Source organism: Alternaria triticimaculans (assembly GCF_023758025.1).
Source record: "Alternaria triticimaculans strain BMP 0046 chromosome Unknown scaffold_28, whole genome shotgun sequence".
NCBI lineage: Eukaryota > Fungi > Ascomycota > Dothideomycetes > Pleosporales > Pleosporaceae > Alternaria > Alternaria triticimaculans.
In genome coordinates, this window is record NW_026055985.1 from 196,882 (window position 1) to 214,469 (window position 17,588).

The 17,588-nt window shown below is 52.6% G+C and overlaps 9 protein-coding genes and 1 non-coding gene across 10 annotated transcripts; 5 read left to right on the forward strand and 5 right to left on the reverse strand.

Annotated features, from left to right (window-relative positions):
* Nucleotides 1-601: 601 nt before the first annotated feature.
* J4E78_010222 (uncharacterized protein) lies at nt 602-1,618 on the forward strand (the record flags this gene model as incomplete). Its single annotated transcript, XM_049370802.1, has 2 exons — nt 602-862; nt 911-1,618. 2 exons carry the CDS (start codon nt 602-604, stop codon nt 1,616-1,618), a joined length of 969 nt encoding a protein of 322 aa, XP_049217539.1.
* Nucleotides 1,619-2,660: 1,042 nt separating this feature from the next.
* J4E78_010223 (uncharacterized protein) lies at nt 2,661-4,087 on the forward strand (the record flags this gene model as incomplete). Its single annotated transcript, XM_049370803.1, has 2 exons — nt 2,661-2,888; nt 2,957-4,087. The coding sequence occupies 2 exons, from the start codon at nt 2,661-2,663 to the stop codon at nt 4,085-4,087; spliced, it is 1,359 nt and encodes a 452-aa protein (XP_049217540.1).
* A 370-nt stretch (nt 4,088-4,457) lies between these two features.
* J4E78_010224 (uncharacterized protein) lies at nt 4,458-4,794 on the reverse strand (the record flags this gene model as incomplete). The annotated part of the gene is made up of 2 exons (XM_049370804.1): nt 4,458-4,504; nt 4,599-4,794. The coding sequence occupies 2 exons, from the start codon at nt 4,792-4,794 to the stop codon at nt 4,458-4,460; spliced, it is 243 nt and encodes an 80-aa protein (XP_049217541.1).
* A 322-nt stretch (nt 4,795-5,116) lies between these two features.
* On the forward strand, nt 5,117-6,749 carry J4E78_010225 (uncharacterized protein; the record flags this gene model as incomplete). Its single annotated transcript, XM_049370805.1, has 3 exons — nt 5,117-5,261; nt 5,448-6,280; nt 6,330-6,749. 3 exons carry the CDS (start codon nt 5,117-5,119, stop codon nt 6,747-6,749), a joined length of 1,398 nt encoding a protein of 465 aa, XP_049217542.1.
* Nucleotides 6,750-6,975: 226 nt separating this feature from the next.
* Nucleotides 6,976-8,101, reverse strand: J4E78_010226 (uncharacterized protein; the record flags this gene model as incomplete). The annotated part of the gene is made up of 3 exons (XM_049370806.1): nt 6,976-7,128; nt 7,194-7,930; nt 7,993-8,101. 3 exons carry the CDS (start codon nt 8,099-8,101, stop codon nt 6,976-6,978), a joined length of 999 nt encoding a protein of 332 aa, XP_049217543.1.
* A 236-nt stretch (nt 8,102-8,337) lies between these two features.
* On the reverse strand, nt 8,338-9,574 carry J4E78_010227 (uncharacterized protein; the record flags this gene model as incomplete). The annotated part of the gene is made up of 2 exons (XM_049370807.1): nt 8,338-9,315; nt 9,386-9,574. The coding sequence occupies 2 exons, from the start codon at nt 9,572-9,574 to the stop codon at nt 8,338-8,340; spliced, it is 1,167 nt and encodes a 388-aa protein (XP_049217544.1).
* Nucleotides 9,575-10,399: 825 nt separating this feature from the next.
* J4E78_010228 (uncharacterized protein) lies at nt 10,400-10,845 on the forward strand (the record flags this gene model as incomplete). The annotated part of the gene is made up of 4 exons (XM_049370808.1): nt 10,400-10,416; nt 10,474-10,499; nt 10,564-10,604; nt 10,696-10,845. 4 exons carry the CDS (start codon nt 10,400-10,402, stop codon nt 10,843-10,845), a joined length of 234 nt encoding a protein of 77 aa, XP_049217545.1.
* A 1,000-nt stretch (nt 10,846-11,845) lies between these two features.
* On the forward strand, nt 11,846-11,931 carry J4E78_010229. The gene has a single exon. It is a non-coding gene; the product is annotated as a tRNA-Phe (tRNA).
* Nucleotides 11,932-12,349: 418 nt separating this feature from the next.
* On the reverse strand, nt 12,350-13,208 carry J4E78_010230 (uncharacterized protein; the record flags this gene model as incomplete). The annotated part of the gene is made up of 2 exons (XM_049370809.1): nt 12,350-12,989; nt 13,045-13,208. 2 exons carry the CDS (start codon nt 13,206-13,208, stop codon nt 12,350-12,352), a joined length of 804 nt encoding a protein of 267 aa, XP_049217546.1.
* A 1,798-nt stretch (nt 13,209-15,006) lies between these two features.
* J4E78_010231 (uncharacterized protein) lies at nt 15,007-16,055 on the reverse strand (the record flags this gene model as incomplete). The annotated part of the gene is made up of 3 exons (XM_049370810.1): nt 15,007-15,113; nt 15,170-15,994; nt 16,052-16,055. 3 exons carry the CDS (start codon nt 16,053-16,055, stop codon nt 15,007-15,009), a joined length of 936 nt encoding a protein of 311 aa, XP_049217547.1.
* Between the last annotated feature and the right edge of the window lie 1,533 nt (nt 16,056-17,588).

The window sequence follows — 17,588 nt, forward strand, 5'->3', positions numbered from 1 at the left end:
AGTCTGTTCTTGTCGCAGTGTCCAATCGCACATTTCGTCCTGCAACGCGCGGCAGGTCCCTGTAACCATAACGGCCGGTAACAAAAAGTGTCCGCTTTGTAGCCTGTATTGTAATTGGTGGTTGTACTGTTGGGTCGTTCTGGCGAACCGGGCTTCAGTACCATGGTTGCACTGATGCGTACAATTTCCTAGGCGAGAAGGTCATCACACCGGTACTTATATCGTCGCTCCATCCGCAGCCTTGCGAGCTGGTGTTGTGGCGCTTCGTCCTCTTTCACTCGTTCTTCCTACTCCAGCGCAATCGCGCGTTGCTCTCGCTCACCGCGACTGCCCTGGTGGTCAGCTTCCCTCACCTCCCTCGTCCCTGCCTACAACACTCGGGACCCCGCTTACGTTCCACTCTTTTGCTTGACGCATCTTCTCACTAGCTTGCCTGGGTACCTAATACTCAACTTCTCGTTTCCAAGGTGGATACCGCCTTTTCCTTGCCTTAGCGATCCTCAACCGCAGGGTATAATTTCAACTACCGCATTAAAATCTCTCCCTTTCCCTACTCACTCTCACGGAATAAAGAAGCAAATACGCCTTCACTTTGCCCAAGATGATAATCGGCTATGACGGGCCTTGCTACCACATATCAGAGGTATGCCTAAAAGAGTGGGCATACTGGGGCTATCAACCTTCCTTGGCCACCAACATCGCCTTCGCTGCGCTGTTCGGTATCTCGACTATCGCCTACCTTGTGCAGGGCATTATGGGAAAGAGATGGCTTGGCTTCACTGTCGCAATGGGAACGGGTTGCGCGATTGAAGTCGTCGGGTATATTGGGCGCATCCTAGCACATGCGGATCAGTTCGCTGAGGTACGTCTGTGAATTGTATTCGTCGATTCCAGGACTGACACGACGCAGAACCCTTTCCTCATCCAGATCATTTGCCTGACCATCGCACCTGCGTTCCTCGCTGCCGGCATCTACCTCTGCCTCTCGCGCATCGTCACCACCGTCGGCCCACAACACTCACGGATCAAGCCCCTCTCATACCCCAAGATCTTCATCCCCTGCGACTTCATCTCACTTGTGCTTCAGGCCGCTGGCGGAGGTATGGCTAGCGTCGCGACACACAACGGCGAGGACCCGGAGAAGGGCAACCACATCATGGTCGCTGGTCTAGCCTTCCAAGTCGCAACTATGCTCCTCTTCATTCTGCTGGCCCTTGACTTTGCATGGCGTACATACCAAGGACGAACGTCTCTGGGCCAGATATCTCCAGATCAACAGCCAGCTATCATCCGCCGTTCATGGCCATTCAAAGCTTTCCTTGTGGCTTTGTCGCTGTCTACCCTCTGCATCTTCACAAGGTGCGTGTTTCGCGTCGCGGAACTGAGTGAGGGCTGGGAGGGCCATATTGCCAACACCCAAAAGTACTTCATCGGATTGGAGGGAGGTGTGATCATTGCGGCAGTCCTGCTCTTGAACTTGTGCCATCCGACTCACTGCTTCAAGGATGTAGATGATGTACGAGGAGTGCAGTTGCAACGTATCCCTGACGGAAGCACTACGGAGTTTCCAGGACTCAACCAACTCAGCGGTATGCAGCAAGCACAGAAGTGGATGTGAGGTCTCTGTGGAGGTACCATTCGACCTCCTCGGATGGCGTTATGAGCAAGGCCTAGTGCCATGGATCATATTCTGATTACTTTCTTGTACGATATATCTACCTCATGAATTTTTGATTGATTCCAAGTTCGGAGCAACAAGACCAAGTATGTGTGAATCTCATTGCTGCCACGTAAACAAGAAACAGCGCTACACGATCTCGCTCATACACTACACGAGCAGATACTTCGGCGTTCTGAGTTGGCCTTTAGCTTCGTGTAGGTCTTCAGAGGTTTGTGTGTATATGCGGTGAGGAAATAGCAGATATGCACGATAGCTTCTACATACGTTTTGCCCAAGGTTTCATCAAGGCGTGTTGCTATATGCGTGACAATAGACATCATCTCCAAGTATTCCAAGGTCTCATGAGACAGCATAAGTACTCCTGACTGTTCCAGTTCTAATGTTCCTAATTATGAAGATGCTCTCGCGAACATAAGTCTATAGTACGGCATACGAGTTCTTGGGTGTTGCACGCAGTCTGCATGTGTTTCGAAGTATCAAGGCAACTAAAGGAATCGAATGGCTTGAAGTCTACTTATTTCGCGTCAATTCGTATTCAAGACGTAAATCGCGGTGTTGAGGACTTCAGCGACTTTTCTGCGGCTCGTTTGACGTACCAACAGCCGCCCGCCGACCTTCGAATAGCCCACTGCCTCTCACTCTTGCGACTATCGGAGGGCCTGGCCCACCCCGTGACACTGCGCTCGGGCTCTTCTACCTGTCCACCTTTACCTTGGGGAATACCACGCCAGCGGTCAGCCGCTAGCAGAAGGCTCCCAGCACTGCCCTATATAATATCTTCACCTGTTTGCTCCAACACTCCACCACACTCTCCACTCTACAAACATTTGGGTCTCTTGGTTGCTAACAGCAGTGATTGCATTGCATACCTAGGTATATCAACTCTTTGCTTGTCGCCTTGAGCCTCCAACACTCTCCTCTTGCTGTGAGCATTGTCACCATAAAGCCTTCGGTAACCGACAACACCCCATCACTCAACATGAACCAAGCAGAAGATGTCGAAGTCGTCCTCGGCCATGAGCGTCGCTACAAGTTCCACTCGGGTACTTTGGCGCGTAATTCCACCCTCCTTGCCGATTTGTTGACCGAATGCAACGCCGTCAAATTGAACACACGCGCCAGGAACGCCGGTATCAAGACGCGCTGGATGATCGAACTCAAGGACCTGCCTTCTGATCAACATCCTGCCGGGCGTCTTGACCTTGTTGTATGAGACTCTAACCCCTGTCCTATCCTCAAGTTACCAATAACAGTCACTAACAACAATGTCTCCAGGAACTCACACCAACTGCCGAGCGAGCCGACGGTCGCAGCGGCCTAATCGTCAACGAAAACGGACGTATCCCCCAAGCCGTTAAGACCTTCCAGCACTACGAAAGCATCTTCTATGCCTTCTACAACAAAGAGCTCAAGATTGCTGACACCGACATGTCCGCCGCCCTTCATGATTGCTACCAGCTTCTCAAGATCGCCGACTACCTAGGCTGCACCATACTTATCTCCAAGCCCATCGAGATCGCCCTCCTGAAACATGGCCAGGATCTCTTCCGCGCCATCCAGAAGAAGCCGCACGCCTGGATCGAGATGTCTTACCGAATCCGCAGCGAACTTATCTTCCGCGAGTGTATCGTTCATCTAGTCGGCAACTGGAGGGTCTTGAAGGCTTCACGCAGCACCCTGGATTACCTACGCGAAGTCCCCGGTCTGCGCGCCTTGCTCGAGAAGTACCATCGCGCGATGCTCGGCCAGTGCAAGGCCGTCGAGCTAGCCGTCATGTCCCTCTACCCCGGTACCATGCGCCTCCCCGTCGAAGACCTACCCATCAAGCGCGAAGCCTACGCCAAAGACATCCTCGTCTGGATAGCACTCACCTTTTTCCGCCACTGGATCGGCCAGCGTCTCATCATGGACAAAGGCCGCCACGCTTCCGACTGCGGCTTCGAACTCTACAAGGCCATCGGCACAGCAGGAGATTCCTACATGGACAAGTCTGTCATCAATCAGTTCCACACCAAGTTCCCCATGACGAAGAAAGCCATGAACGTCCTGGAGAACCATCTGCTCGAGATCAAGGAGTGCATGAAGACCGTCGTCGACCAGCACAAGATCCTCAAGTCAACCTGCCAGTTGGATATTCATCGCTTCCCTGTTGAGTATCTGACCTGCACTGAGTTCGATAAGGGCGATTACCCGTGGGACAAGGACAGCGAGGGTCCTAGGGTGCTTCCGGCGAAGAGGGCGTACAAGCCCGGTGGCAATGACATTGCTCGTAAGAATTTGGATACCGCGAGGATGCATCAGGAGAGGAGTATGAGTATGGAGGGTGAGGAGGAGGAGGGTTCGGTCGAGTTTGAGAGTGATGATGAGGAGGAGGATACCAGGGGTAAGCGGGCTAAGATTGATTAGGTTTTGGATTGAGGTATCCGCCAGGCGGTACTTTTGGGCTGGTTTTGGGCTTCACAGGATGCCGTGAGTGCCTCCTGGGCGTTGTGTGGTTTTTCAAAAGTGAGGGTTAGGTAGGTATGTCGGCGTCAAACGGATCTATGGCTGGACGGAAATGCGGTATTGGGTCGCTTGTAGTCGGCAAAAGGGTCTTTGAGGGCATGGAAATTTCTTGATAATGGCTCGACTGCCTCCACGGTTAGACACAAAATGATGATTCTTGACTGTATTCTTATGGTGTATTGAAGTGAAAGGGAATATTCTGACTTGATATCTCCTTGAATCCGAGTGAAAGCCGCATTCCCGTCATGTCCTCCATCTCCCCTGATATCCTCTACTCGTCATCGAAGCCCGTCGGTCTCGGCCGTTGTCCCTTTGGTACTGTGACAAGTCAGCAAACCGTCTTCTTTCTCCAATTTTCCATATGCAGTCCACCGAATATCCTAGCAACCAGTTCTCTCCATCCGCCACGTACCTGGGTATGTCATAGGGATCTTGGGGATCTGCTCCTCGCCCATGTATCTCCGAATCGGGGGGACGGTAACGACCATTATGGGACCAGCGCATCCGACCATGATGGAGTAGAAGTATGCGGGCTTGTTGATGGAGGCCCATTTCATGTAGCGTATCGGCTGCTGGAAGAAGCGCGGGGAGGGGGGAATGCCGGACATGGTCGCTGTGTTGCTGTTGGTATGTGAGCGCGTGTTTCGGAGTCGCGAGGCAAGTATGCGCGTACGTAGACTATCCCTGGTCGTGCGTCGGTAGATCCGGTAATCAGCAGGCTCAATGCCTCAGTCTGGTGTCGCAATCGCAAGTTGTCGGCGCGAGTTCGTGTTCGTGAGGTCGCAGCCCGTAGCTCACTCACCTCCGCACTCCAATCGGCGTGCAGCGATTTTCCGGGACCGATGGGCTTGGCAAAAGCATACGTATCTCCGTTACAGCTCTCCACACGCCGGCGCAACTCGACAAGTCCAATCTTCGATCAACCACAAGATGAGGTGGTTACTTTCTTTTACCGTCGCCTTCGTTTGGTCGGTGGTGGTGCAGGCCAAGAGTTTCACTGGCAACCGCTTGCTGGTTGTGCTGGAGGAGCAGGCCGAGAGGGAGAAGTACAGTGTGTTCCTAGAGGACTTGACGTGTAAGTTATGGTTTAGTTCAATCTTGCCTGGAGACGTTGTGGTGTCTTCAATTTGCGCAAGGTGCGATGCAAAGACGAGGCATTGGCAGAGCTCCGAAGCCATCGAACTTGCAACTTGGCCTTGCGCAGCAGATGACGCTCAATTGAATCCACTGATAGTGAGCCAATGCTGACACGACTGCATAGCCCGGGGATATACCACATCTGTCGAATCACCAAAAGAGAGCAAGCTCTCATTACTGAAGCACGGCGAACGAGCATACGACCATGTCCTCCTCCTCCCCGGCAAGTCGAAAGGCCTCGGCCCTGCCCTCACCGCGAACAACCTCCTCGAGTTCATGAAGAAGGATGGGAACATTCTGGTTGCCCTCTCGAGCGAATACGCTATCCCTACCGCCGTCCAGGCCATGCTTCTGGAAGTCGACATCAACATCCCAGCGGACAAAGGCGCATTGGTCGTTGACCACTTCAACTACGATGCGTCATCGGCAAAGGAAGAGCACGACGTACTGCTCCTGCCGTTTCCCAAGTCGCTCAGGCCAGATGTCAAGAACTACTTCGCTGGCGAGGGATACATTGCCGTGCCACGCGCTGTCGGCCAGGCTCTTGGAAACGAATCGCCTCTTACCTCGCCTATCCTCCGCGCTCCCAGCACCGCCTACAGCTACAACCCCAAGGACGAGGCTGACGGTGTTGAGGACCCCTTCGCGGTTGGTGAACAGCTGAACGTCGTCTCTGCGATGCAGGCGAACAACGCGGCGCGTCTGGCAGTTGTCGGCTCAGCCGAGATGCTCCAGAACAAGTGGTTCGCTGAGAAGGCTAAGCTAGGCGAAAAGGCCATCACGACTGGCAACCGCGAGTTCGCGCAGAAGCTTTCTGAGTGGACCTTTAAGGAGACGGGTGTGCTGAAGATTGGCAAGCTCCTCCACTACCAAGACGAGGGTGCCAGCAAGAAGTTGAACACCAGCACTGCCATTCCTGAGAACAACCCTGGCATCTACCGTATCAAGACCGACGTCGTAAGTTTATGTTAAACCGTGTTCAAAACCAGCGTACTAACAGACACAGCACTTCCAAGTCGAGATCTCCGAATACACCAACGACCACCTCGCTCCCTTCGTCCCCTCGCCCAAGGATAACATCCAGCTTGAGTTCAGCATGCTCTCGCCCTTCCAACGCCTGAACCTCTCTCCAATCGCGCAGACCGCGAACGCAACCATCTTCGGCGTCGCGTTCAGGACACCCGATCAACACGGCATTTTCAACTTCCGCGTCAACTACCGCCGCCCATTTGTCACAAACATCGACGAGAAGAGGCAGGTTACCGTCAGGCACTTTGCGCACGACGAGTACCCAAGGAGTTTCGAGATTAGCGGTGCGTGGGTCTGGATCGGCGGTATCTGGGTCACCGTCTTGGGCTGGTTGGCATTTGTAGCCGTTTGGCTGTACAGTGCGCCCAGCGAGAAGAGCACAAAGAAGACGCAGTAGATTGGCTACAGGGTTTTGGATGGGAATTTGGACCGGCTATGTGTGCGTAAACAAAATCTTCGTCGGCGATGCGCGGTATGTATATTATGGATGAAGGGCAAAAATAACCCAAAATTTCGTTGCGAATGGAATACCAAAGAATACCACAACCTGCTTCCAGCACCCTTTTCTCGTTCTCCCTAGTATCCTCGAACACTTCACTCATCTCTTTCACGCTTCCGTTTCCTCAAAGCTTACTCTGTTCCTCCAAGACCCGCGGATGCGCTACCTTCCCAGGCTTCAACTTACTCCAATCCTTCTCATACCCCTCTTCCACGTCCGGATACGGTCCTAGCGGCGTGATACTGACCGGGTTGATATCACCATGACTCTTCGTGTACTAAGAACGCGCAATCAAGGTCAGCCACCACAGCACCATGCACGATAATCTGCAGTTCCACTCACGTTCTCCTTGATATGCCTAAAATCCGTACTCTCTTTGAACCCCTCAACATTGTGATACAGATTCTTGAGCCAGTTGTTCAAAACAGGGTAGTCATGGCGTATCGAACCCAGATTCGTCTTGAAATGCTGCGAGTAAACCGTGTCGAAACGGACGATGGTGGGGTATGCCAGGAGATCGAGTTCAGTGAGCTTGTCGCCGAGGATATACGGACCGCCGTTCGTGTGCACAAGTTCTTCCAGTCGATTCAGCGCAGCAAAAAGCGGAACAACACCCTTCTCGTAGCCTTCTTGAGTCGGCGCGAAACCCGCTTTATACACGCCCGCACAAATCAACGACTGCAACCATGGACTAATCTCATCAATCTTCGCGCGTAGCTCCTGTGGATAGAAATTCGTGCCCACAAGCTTTCTCTCACTCTCCAACACAGAATCAAAAGCTCTTGGCAACCACTTCAACATCTCGGCACTCTCATTGTTCACTATACGACCGCTCTTCTTGTCCCACAGAAGCGGCACGCTATATTTCCCCTTGTAAGCTGGGTCGTCGCGGAAGTAGATCTGGTGCATGAATTGGCTATCGAAGAGGTGGTCGGGTGTTGCGTTGGGGTAGCTGGCGTCGAAGCGCCAGCCGGGTTCGCCCTTTGGGTAGGGCCGGACGATGGAGACGGGGAGGTAGGGTTGGAGGTGGTTGAGATGACGGACTAGGTTTGGGCGGTGGGCGAAGGGGCAGAAGAGGCCTGTGTGATACGTTGGTGTGAGTGTTACTTTGGTATGGTGTTATGGTTCTGTGTAGGCTTACCGATGTAGAGGTGGTATCTGTCTTTCTCGGGTGGGAATTCACCTCCTTCTTGGATGATGCCGTGCCAGCCATCGTCGGTGCCGTACTTGTGGATTTCTTGGGTTGACATTTCGTGTTGATGGGATGGATGGATGAGATAGAAGATAGGAGAAGTCAAGAGAAAGTGGTCTATTAGAAGAATCTGTAGCTATCTGTTCATGTATCGTTCGTTATGCTGACTGTTGTGTACAGTACAGTGAAGCTGATGCTCAGCTAGGATGCTCATAGTGGGGTATCTGAACGCCCTCCTCGTAAGCTTATGCAGGGACTGCGGAACTGATTCCGAAATCGAGCCATTTTCGGAACTCAGGTGCAGCACTTCAACTCTTCACAAGTTACACCACAAGGCACACCGCAAGTCTCGGTACTCGTTCGTGCTGTTTGCGTTGAACTTGTGACGCCTTCGGCTGTTTCCCTGCCCCCAGCTTCAACCTCATGGATCCTGTCCGAAGCGGATGCCAGCTCAGGCTGTAGTGTTGCCGAATGAATGCCGTACGCATGCAAACATTCAGAGAAAATCTTGGCTTTGCTCATGAAGCTCGCGATATCAGGGTCGCTGACCACAACATGCGCAGATGCCACAGCTTTCTTCTGATCCAGACGCCAGACATGCAGTTCGTGCACACTAAGCACACCAGGAATGGCCTCCAGATCGTGTTTGACATCCTCAATCTTGACGCCCAGGGGTGCAGACTGAAGCAGAATCTTTCCGCTACGCTTCGTGAGAGGAATTGCAGTGAGAAGTATCATGATGGCGATCCACATACTAACTGCTGGATCGGCGTAGAAGCGGTTGGGCGACTTGACGAACCATATGATGACTGCGGAGATGATGACACCGATGTTGTTGATCGCGTCGCCGATAACGTGGATGAGAACTCCGAGAATACCCAGATCCATTCCATGCTTCTTTGGTTTCGCGGATATGTGCAGGTGATTGGCATGCATTGGCGCAAGTGACATGCTCTCCTCGTCGCCGCTGCTACCAGGGCCGTGGTCGTGATCATGCTCATGTAGGAACAAGGCACTGATGATGTTGAGAGCTAGGCCAACACAACCCACAATCAGGACTAGTTTGGGATTGTCGACGCGTTCAATGGAGATGAAGCGCTCGATAGATTGTAGTGTGATGCTGACACCTAGGGCGAGAAGGAAAGAGCCGTTGAAGAAGGCGCCGAGGAGTGAGGCCCGCGCCCAACCGAAGGAGAGATCTGGAGGTGAGGTTTTGCGCTCTGTCACCTGGACAGCTACCAAGGCTACGATGAATCCGATGAGGTCGTTGAGCTGGACAGAGTGTAAGTGGCTTGACGAAAGGAAGGTACAACGTAGGCATGTAGGATGATGCGGGACTCACATAGTGAAAGGCATCAGCTACCAGGGCAAGTGATGATGTATAGAAGCCTACGGAGATCTCGGCCGCGAAGAAGCAGAAAGAAATGGCTATCACGGCCCTGAGGCGGGTCTTTCGACTGACTTGGAAGCGGCCATGCTTGTGCCCATGCGCACGATGGCCTGGCTCGTGGTGGCTGTGGCTGTGGGCCATGGTGTCGAAGGAATGTTGATATTAGGTGTTAAGAAAGGATTGAGAGAAATCTCATGGTAAAGAGAGGATAAAGATAAGCAAACGAGTATGGAGACCGAGTACCTGCCTGGCTTTATGGACGTTTGTACCATGTTCAGGAAAAAGGTGTGAAACACAGGGACTCAGTGACGGTGCGAAATTCGAATCAAGATATGACAACGGTTAGATACCTAGATGAACCTCTAAGACACACTACCAGTACTATCAGAACCCTCCAAGTTCATGTAGTACTTGTACGTACGGGTTAGTCACAGACTACTAGAATGCGACTGCCTGCAGATTGCGATAGCCATGTAGTCACTGACGGTAAGGACGGGAGCCATCGCGTAGGTGTAGTTCTCGATCTGTCATCGCGATATGTTATCATGTAGTTCTGCCAAACGGTATGTCATTGCCTAGCTCCCGAGGTCGCGTCCAGGGATAAAACGTGGAGCGTATGGAAAGCCGCCGCACGTCACCATGTGTAGCTCAGCGATATGTTACCGAACGATGGACATGTTAAGGGTAGATGCTCTAGCATACGTGATTCGACACAATTTTAGAGCGGCAGTAGATTGCGGTAGCGTGAAAGACAGATTCACATGATAGCGCGGAGGACCTAACCCAATGCCGCCTAACGCCGGAAGTGCCAACACCGCCTTTCGACCAAACGGCCTGGACCCTCCCCGCCGTCGCAAATAATCTCGCAGAACCACCAGCCTTCACACAAACAAATCCTCGGACTTTGATCGCTCTCGACATATATCTCCACTCACACTCAGCGACTGACTATCAGCAAACTACAAGATGGGTAACGGAGCCAAGTAAGCCACTTCACATATATCCAGCAGCCCTGGAACGCTCGCTAACATTTTTCGAAGAGCGCAGCAGAAACGCGACAGGAAGGGTTAGCATCTCACCATAGGAGCCGCCTGTGAGACAGACACTAACTTCGTACTCCAAACCTACAGGCGATGCCGGTCCCAAGGAAGCAAAGAGCCAACTGAAAGCCGTACGTAACCCCGCTCCCTTGCGCGATCCTGCAACGTCGCAGTTCCGCATTCAAATCATCGTTACAAGTCGCACTGCTAACAAGACGCCAGAACGCCGCCGCCCAGACCATCAAGTGCAAAACCTGCTTCCAAACCTTCCAGGGCACCACGAGCCGCAAGATGCTTACCGATCACGCAACCAACAAGCACAGCAAGGAGTTCGACGTCTGCTTCAACGCTGACGAGGGTGTTGTGAAATAAGCGACCAGACTTCCGAGCGAGTGCACGACGACAACGGACGATACTACAAAGTTTGCTATTTACACGAGCATGAGATACCACGGGCGAGGAGTGAGGAGTTGAAAGGGGACGGCCATGTATGGCGATTTGACGAGGCATGATACACAGGCGTAGGGATCGATATATCACGAATCAGACTATTGGCTACCATACGCCTTCTTTTCTCATACTGCTACCGAGAGGCTGTCTCTTCTGTGACCGACTGACGGTAGTGATTCAGTGTTGAGGAACCTAAGATTAACGACCTTCCAGGGGCACAGATACGAGTTGTTGGACCAGCGTAAGCGGGAGACGACGCGTGTAACAAGCACCTGGCCGAGATACTGAGTATATAAAGCAGACACGTGCTGTTGGCCGATTCGACAAAGACTTGGGAAATGCATGGACGCGTTGCCACTCACTCCTTTGGAACCACCTGTTGATGCGCTTTAAAAGTCGGATTTCCCCCTAATTCAAACAAGCCACTTTAAAGATGGCACCTAAGCATAGCCTATGGTGCGACGCCATTCTGGTATTGCAACACTTCACTTCAACATCGTTATCCTGTGTTTATGTATGATAAGCGCGCATATCTCGCGTCTTACTTGATTAGGTGATCCGCACAGTAGAGTCGAACTTGCAGTCCTGGTGTGCAGCGCGCATACCTATACAAGAAAACCCCGTCCCGAAAACAGACAAACCGAGGTGTAACGTACAACAGTAATGTGTACAGTGTTCCTACATTGCCAATCACCACCATCCCTAGTTCCCGTCTCAGGCCTGGCCAAGTCTAGCCCGCGGTGCAAACCCCACTTCCACCCCACCAACGTACTTCATCACGACGCAGGGTTTTGATCTCGCCACAACAGATTACTATGGGATCTTTCCCCGTTCTTCGCCTTCAGCTTCGTCGTCTGTTTTGCAAAACCCGGGATATAAGAGTTGCACTTTGCGTTTTCTCCATCAATTCCCTATCACAACCGTCTCCTTAGCTCAATTGGGAGAGCGCCAGACTGAAGTCTCAGTCACTAAATCTGGAGGTATCGTGTTCGATCCACGAAGGGGACAACGTGCTCGAGCTTGCTCGAGATTCTTCGAACCATTCTTTTTGCGGATGTAGGTAACATGGCGGGTGCGCCTAGCATGCATCCCTTTTGCCGGCGTTGGCGGTTTGTATGAGAACACCAGGCCCCGGATTACTCTAATGTGTACTATCACCTTTGCGCATACAACGAGGTAAACCTGGCGGACATCATAGGCTTGTGGACTGTGGGTTTTAACCAAGCGCACTGGAAGGCCATGAGGTGCTTTTGTTTTGAGCACCTGTATGTCATAAGGGTGATACCAATCATTACACCAAGATCCTGATCCTCGCTCTCTTCTTGGTCAGCCTTTTTGGTGCACTTCGCGTGCTAAACTCCCAGCCCTCTTTGTGAAAACCGAAAGCATCGTATTGTTCCCCGAGAAACACGCTCTGTGACAACCCTCATATCGCCAACCTGTTGTTGTCCGTCCATCCCACCCACACCCCACCAATCTCCCTCGCGATATCCTCCGCAGTCCTTCCATTCGCATCCCTCAGACTCCTGATATCGATCTTGTCCTCCGTAAGCCCCCTCATAATACCCATAGCCTCCGCCTCTTGGAAGACCTGCGTAGGGAAGTCCAGTAGCGGATAGTTACTCGCCAGCAGCAGTAACAACCACGCGACCTCCCTGCTCTGCGCATGCACTGCCGCATGTAGCCCCGACTGCATATCCCCGATCGGGTCCTGGTATCTCAACATCCTGTCAATGCCCACCTCCTTCTCCGGATGATCCGTAGTGCTCATCTCGACATCGCCCTCGTCGTCCTCGCTATCATCGTCATCGTTCAGCAGCAGCTCGACTACAGCCTTGTAATCGCCTTCGCGACAGAACTCGAGGAAGGCGCGCGCTTTCCTGTCTTCCGGGTACGCTTTCAGGTATGATTCTTCGGTGAGGAGGGGCAGGATATCGAGGTTCTCTTGGATTCCGCCTTCGTTGTTGAGTCGGCAGAGGACCTTTTGTTGGCCGTCGCCTGTGCTGGAGATTTCTTTGCCGCAGTGGGGACACGAGGTTATTTCGTAGGCGGAGAGGAGACAGTCCCTGCACGTCGTGTGTTAGCGATAGTTTGCGATTGCGCAGAAAAGGCGTTGCGTACCAGTGGAAGTGGCATCCGCAGGTTAGCTGGACGTCATCGGGATATGTTTCTGGTGCGGCCGCGGGTCCTTTGCCGGATGACGATGCGCCGCCCTCGTACTCTTCGTCCTCGTCGCGCTCGACTTCTACCTCCAGCGGCTTGTCGCAGATGACACAGGTAGACATTTTGGTGCTTTTGCTATGTGCTTCAAAGATGTGAAGGTGTTGGTGTTATGGGCGGGGCTATAGCGGGGGTTGTACTTTTTTTGTCGCTAAAACGGGAGGGCGTTCACGCGTCACGCGTCAGAGTTTACACGAACGTCATCGACCTCTTGTGGCGGCGTCAAAGACTTTTGGGGGTTCCTGCTGCTCATGAATCCATTATGTCCTTGTATTAATTGGCTATTAATGTCTCTATTATCGCAATCGTTGATAGCTCGGGTTCGTCCACATCAGAGGGACGCGTGCGAGCGCGATCCTTTCCCGTCCTGTTCCCCTCGGCCTGCCTTCACCCACACGACTTCTAATGGCGTCTCTCACAACCCTTAAACCATTGCTGAATCGTGTGCCAATCTCGTGAGCTGTCGAGTTTGCTGTCGCCGGGCGGTGATCGTTTCGAGATACTCGCTGCATGGCACGGTTGGGCGGCATGTCGTCGTCCTGTCCATAATCTTGTTCTGCAAAAGCTGTCGACCTCTCTTGGTTCTTCGTCTTCAATTGCTTGAAATAGCTATCGTAAAGCTGACCCCAATCCACTAGGATGACCCCTTCTTCCATGTTCCAGTATCGGATTGACTTGTTCGATACCCCAAGTGTCCAGTGTTGTCCGACACTCATCGTCACATTGCATCTGGATCGCGACGCGGAGAAAATTCGGGCCCATCCGTAGCAGCCCCGGCGGTCTTCGTCTCGCCATACGCTTGAGATTGGTGCTTCTTGGTCGACGGAGAACACGGCGACAGTTGGATCCTCCACCAGGAATCGATTGAATTGCAACCGGAAGGTGTGATTTCGGCAGCCGAGATTGGAATTGATTATCGTGTGAGGTAGATGGGCTACTGGGCCTCGATGCGACATGGCCGGTCTTGAAGTGCAGGTATTCGGATTCCGTGGTGGGCTCAAATCGGTGGCGCGTCGACACATATTGCAGGAATGATCGGAGAACTCGTGGTCGGTCTTGTTGGAGCTGAACATGTTTAAAAGCGGAAGGCAGAGCATACTGAAAGGCAATGCGAAAGTGTGCGTAGGATAGGCAGTGTTGACGGGAAATGAACAGCATGTCAACACGTTCAAGGTGGTGCAAACAATGCCATGCAGGCTTTGCTTGTTTCCGTGGGCGATCGAGTTGTCTTCCAAATACCAATTCCGGCACCCTGTGTCTGCCACCATAGCCAGGTACGTGCCGGACTACTCCTCACCGTACCATGGTAATGTCGTTGCGTGGCCCTTTTCATCGGTCGCGCTCCGCAGACTAAGGCAGGGAGGGGGACTCACCACGCCGGCAAGTGAGGAAAAACAGCATGAGCCTTTGCTTTTTTGGAATACCAGAGCTAGCGCATGCCCGTTCTCTCGAAGGAGCACAAGCTCCGTCTCACCGTCATCTCGCCAGCGAATGCTTGCTGCGGAGGAGAAAAAAGCACTGCGATTATCTATGGAACAACAATGTACATATGCATGGCGTACGAGCGAATTGTAGGAATTGGTCGCTCGTAAACTCCACAAAACAACGTACAACACCAAGACCTCACACACCACTTCAGTGATCCCTCGGTCTGCTTGGCAGAATTGGCTGCCTTCCTGACCGCCATGGACATCTTCAGAATGCCATGCTTGGCCCAACGTAGTGCGTGCCCTTTCCATATCAAATCTCCGGCGCCTACGACATCCTCAACAAACCAATACCAACTGCCCTTTACTTTTGACATATCGTAGAAGCATCGAAGCTTCCATGTGCTGTGCGATTGTGGCACGTGAATCAGTGTAATTACCGCCGAGCATTTGCCATGTGGCGTTTTTGGTGACGGAATGAGACGGACTTGACTTCCTGAACGCCAGGGAGTTGCGCATCGAACGCAATTTGGTTTGCGATGCCTAGAAGACGACGCTGTTAGCACATTGTTCCTTCAAAGCTGTCAGACTGTGTTTACCATTCCATTCCTCGTCCGCCCTCCTGTCTTCTTCAGCCATCTCTTCAATGCTCTGAATGCTCCTCATCTGAGGCTGCTGCCTCTTCTCCAACTCCATCCTTGCAGTCATTTGTTCCATTATTGCTTGCTCGGCATCTAGTTGTTGTATGCTATCCTTGTTCCGCAGTAGAAGACGGTGTGACGCTGACTTCCAGATCGCTCTCGAGTCTCCGATGCGTTGCTGAAGAGGCTTTTCCCAATCTTGTTCCCAGCCTTGCGCTGGCTCCTTACCTGTTGCAGGTAAAGCGGTTTGAGAATGGAATGCTGGTGCGTGGAGAATTCGGGCATTGGCAGTCGGTTTGGGTTGAATTGGTACGGCGGCCGATCTTCCTAATCCAGAAGGACAGTATGGCTTCTGGACTTGATGCTTGCGGACGTTAAGGGGTCGGATCGTTACGTCGACCGCAGAATCGTATCTGTTCGAGGGAGGTGGCGGCAGCTCTCTCCTGAGTGTTCGTTGCAGCTCAAACGATTCTTGCCATGAGAGAACGGATCGTGGGCCTTCTAATAGGCCTGGCACATTTGCGTTTTGTTTCTGGGGCTCGCCAACAGCTCGCTTGGTCACCCTTCCAGCAAACATTGGTGTTTGCGAACCCAGTCGCCCTCCAACAAGTGAGTTCACACTCGGGTTTACAAGCCGAATAGTCTCGTCTGTCGGAGTTTCTTGCGGTGTAGCCTTTCGAAGGCTTCCTGCTGAAGGTAACGCCCATTTAGTTTGTTCATCCCATGTTTTGGTGCCGCCGTTGTGTACCTTTTTCGAAGGCTGCTCTCTTCGACCGATGAGCCCTTTGCGTGGCGTGTGCCGGACATGAGGGCGACGTACAGGCGACGATGCCGTCTTACCCATGTCCACATAGCTAGCGGATTTGTACTTGCGGTGCGGATGGTGATTTCGTAGACAACTGCCAAGCTTCCTAGCCCAGCGGCGGAGACGAGATTCGCGCTTGTGGACGGTCATGATCGTAATGTTAAAGCCAGCGTAGTTATTTCCAGCGTTTTTGGAGTGAATTATTGCGTCAAAATTGTATAACGTGGCTGCTTGTGAGAACATTCGTGGAGATGCTCTCGCGACCAAATAAACCGTCACAATGTTATCCAACGTTCTCATAGCAACGTTGTTCTGCTCCACTCTTCAAGCGGGGCCGATGATGATGTTCCTGCCCTGCTTATTCATCCGGGTCCCTGAGTAACGCTGACGCCTGTTGCGGATGCCCGTTGGGTGGCTGCTTGGGAAGGGACATCAGTTCCATGTTTCCAGTCATCTAGCCGACCAACGCACCCAACCGTTTACCGTTTGACCGAATAGATACCTAGGTAATATCCTTGGATTCTCGAGCCACGAAGTGTTTGCGCTGGTAGTCGTGGCCGCGCAGTCGGTTCGTCGCTCCGCTGTTCAGTCTCGAGTGAGCCTATCTGGTATACAAGCTTCCACTAGCCTGTCCAGGAGACTCCATAGGCCCTGGGCTAGTCTGCACGCTTCCCAGATAGCACCACCGACAACTAGGACAGACAACGCGGTGGCCACGATGACAACGCCCACCACAATGAAGCCTAGCACGTGCGTAACCGACAGAAGAGGCTCTGTGATCCGCCATTCCACTTTCTTCTTTCCTACTCGTGCGAAGTAGAACGCCAGGAAGCCATACCGGCGCACCTGTATATCACGATCGAGACGTCCCACATATCCCAACCACTCTGCAGCGGTTATTGTGACCTCTTCCCCTCCTCCAACAGAAACACTGATCTTCTGCTCGAACCTCGCGATGCGATTGCACAGTCCTCCGAAAGCCAGCTTGGCAAGCAAAGCTTGGTCACTGATGCATGCTATGCGCAGCTTTTGCTTGTCACTAAAAAGTGGCGTGATGGTTCGCAAGACTGTTTCGATGGGGGAGTGTCCAAGGCTGCACCAGAAGCAGCACCGAGAGAAGTGAACTTGCTCTTCGTGGAAGCATTTTTGTACTAGTACTTCTTTGGCGCAGCTGTAGAGTTGACGAGAAGTGGGGCGCGCGCTGAACCAGAGTTCTGATGGGGATAGGTAACTGCAGATGTTTAGGACGAGTTCGTTTGGCAGGCTATCCATCGAGGCTGTCGGCGGAGGTGAAGTTCTGGAAGGTTTGGAAGACCGCAGAGAGACGCGCTGTGTCGCATTGCGTCCTGAAAGACCAGTCTCGCCTCCAGTGCAGTATAGCAACATCCTCGTGAAGCGCGTAGCGAGTGACAGAGCGGGATCTGACGATAGGAACCTTGCGGCATTAATACCCATCATTGTGCTGAGTGTCGGTATTGCGGGATGGTCGTATGAGCTTAGCTTGCTGTACCTTGTCTTTACGAGGGGGTAAAGCAGGGCATCATACTCGGACTTTGTACCGGCTCAAGGCTT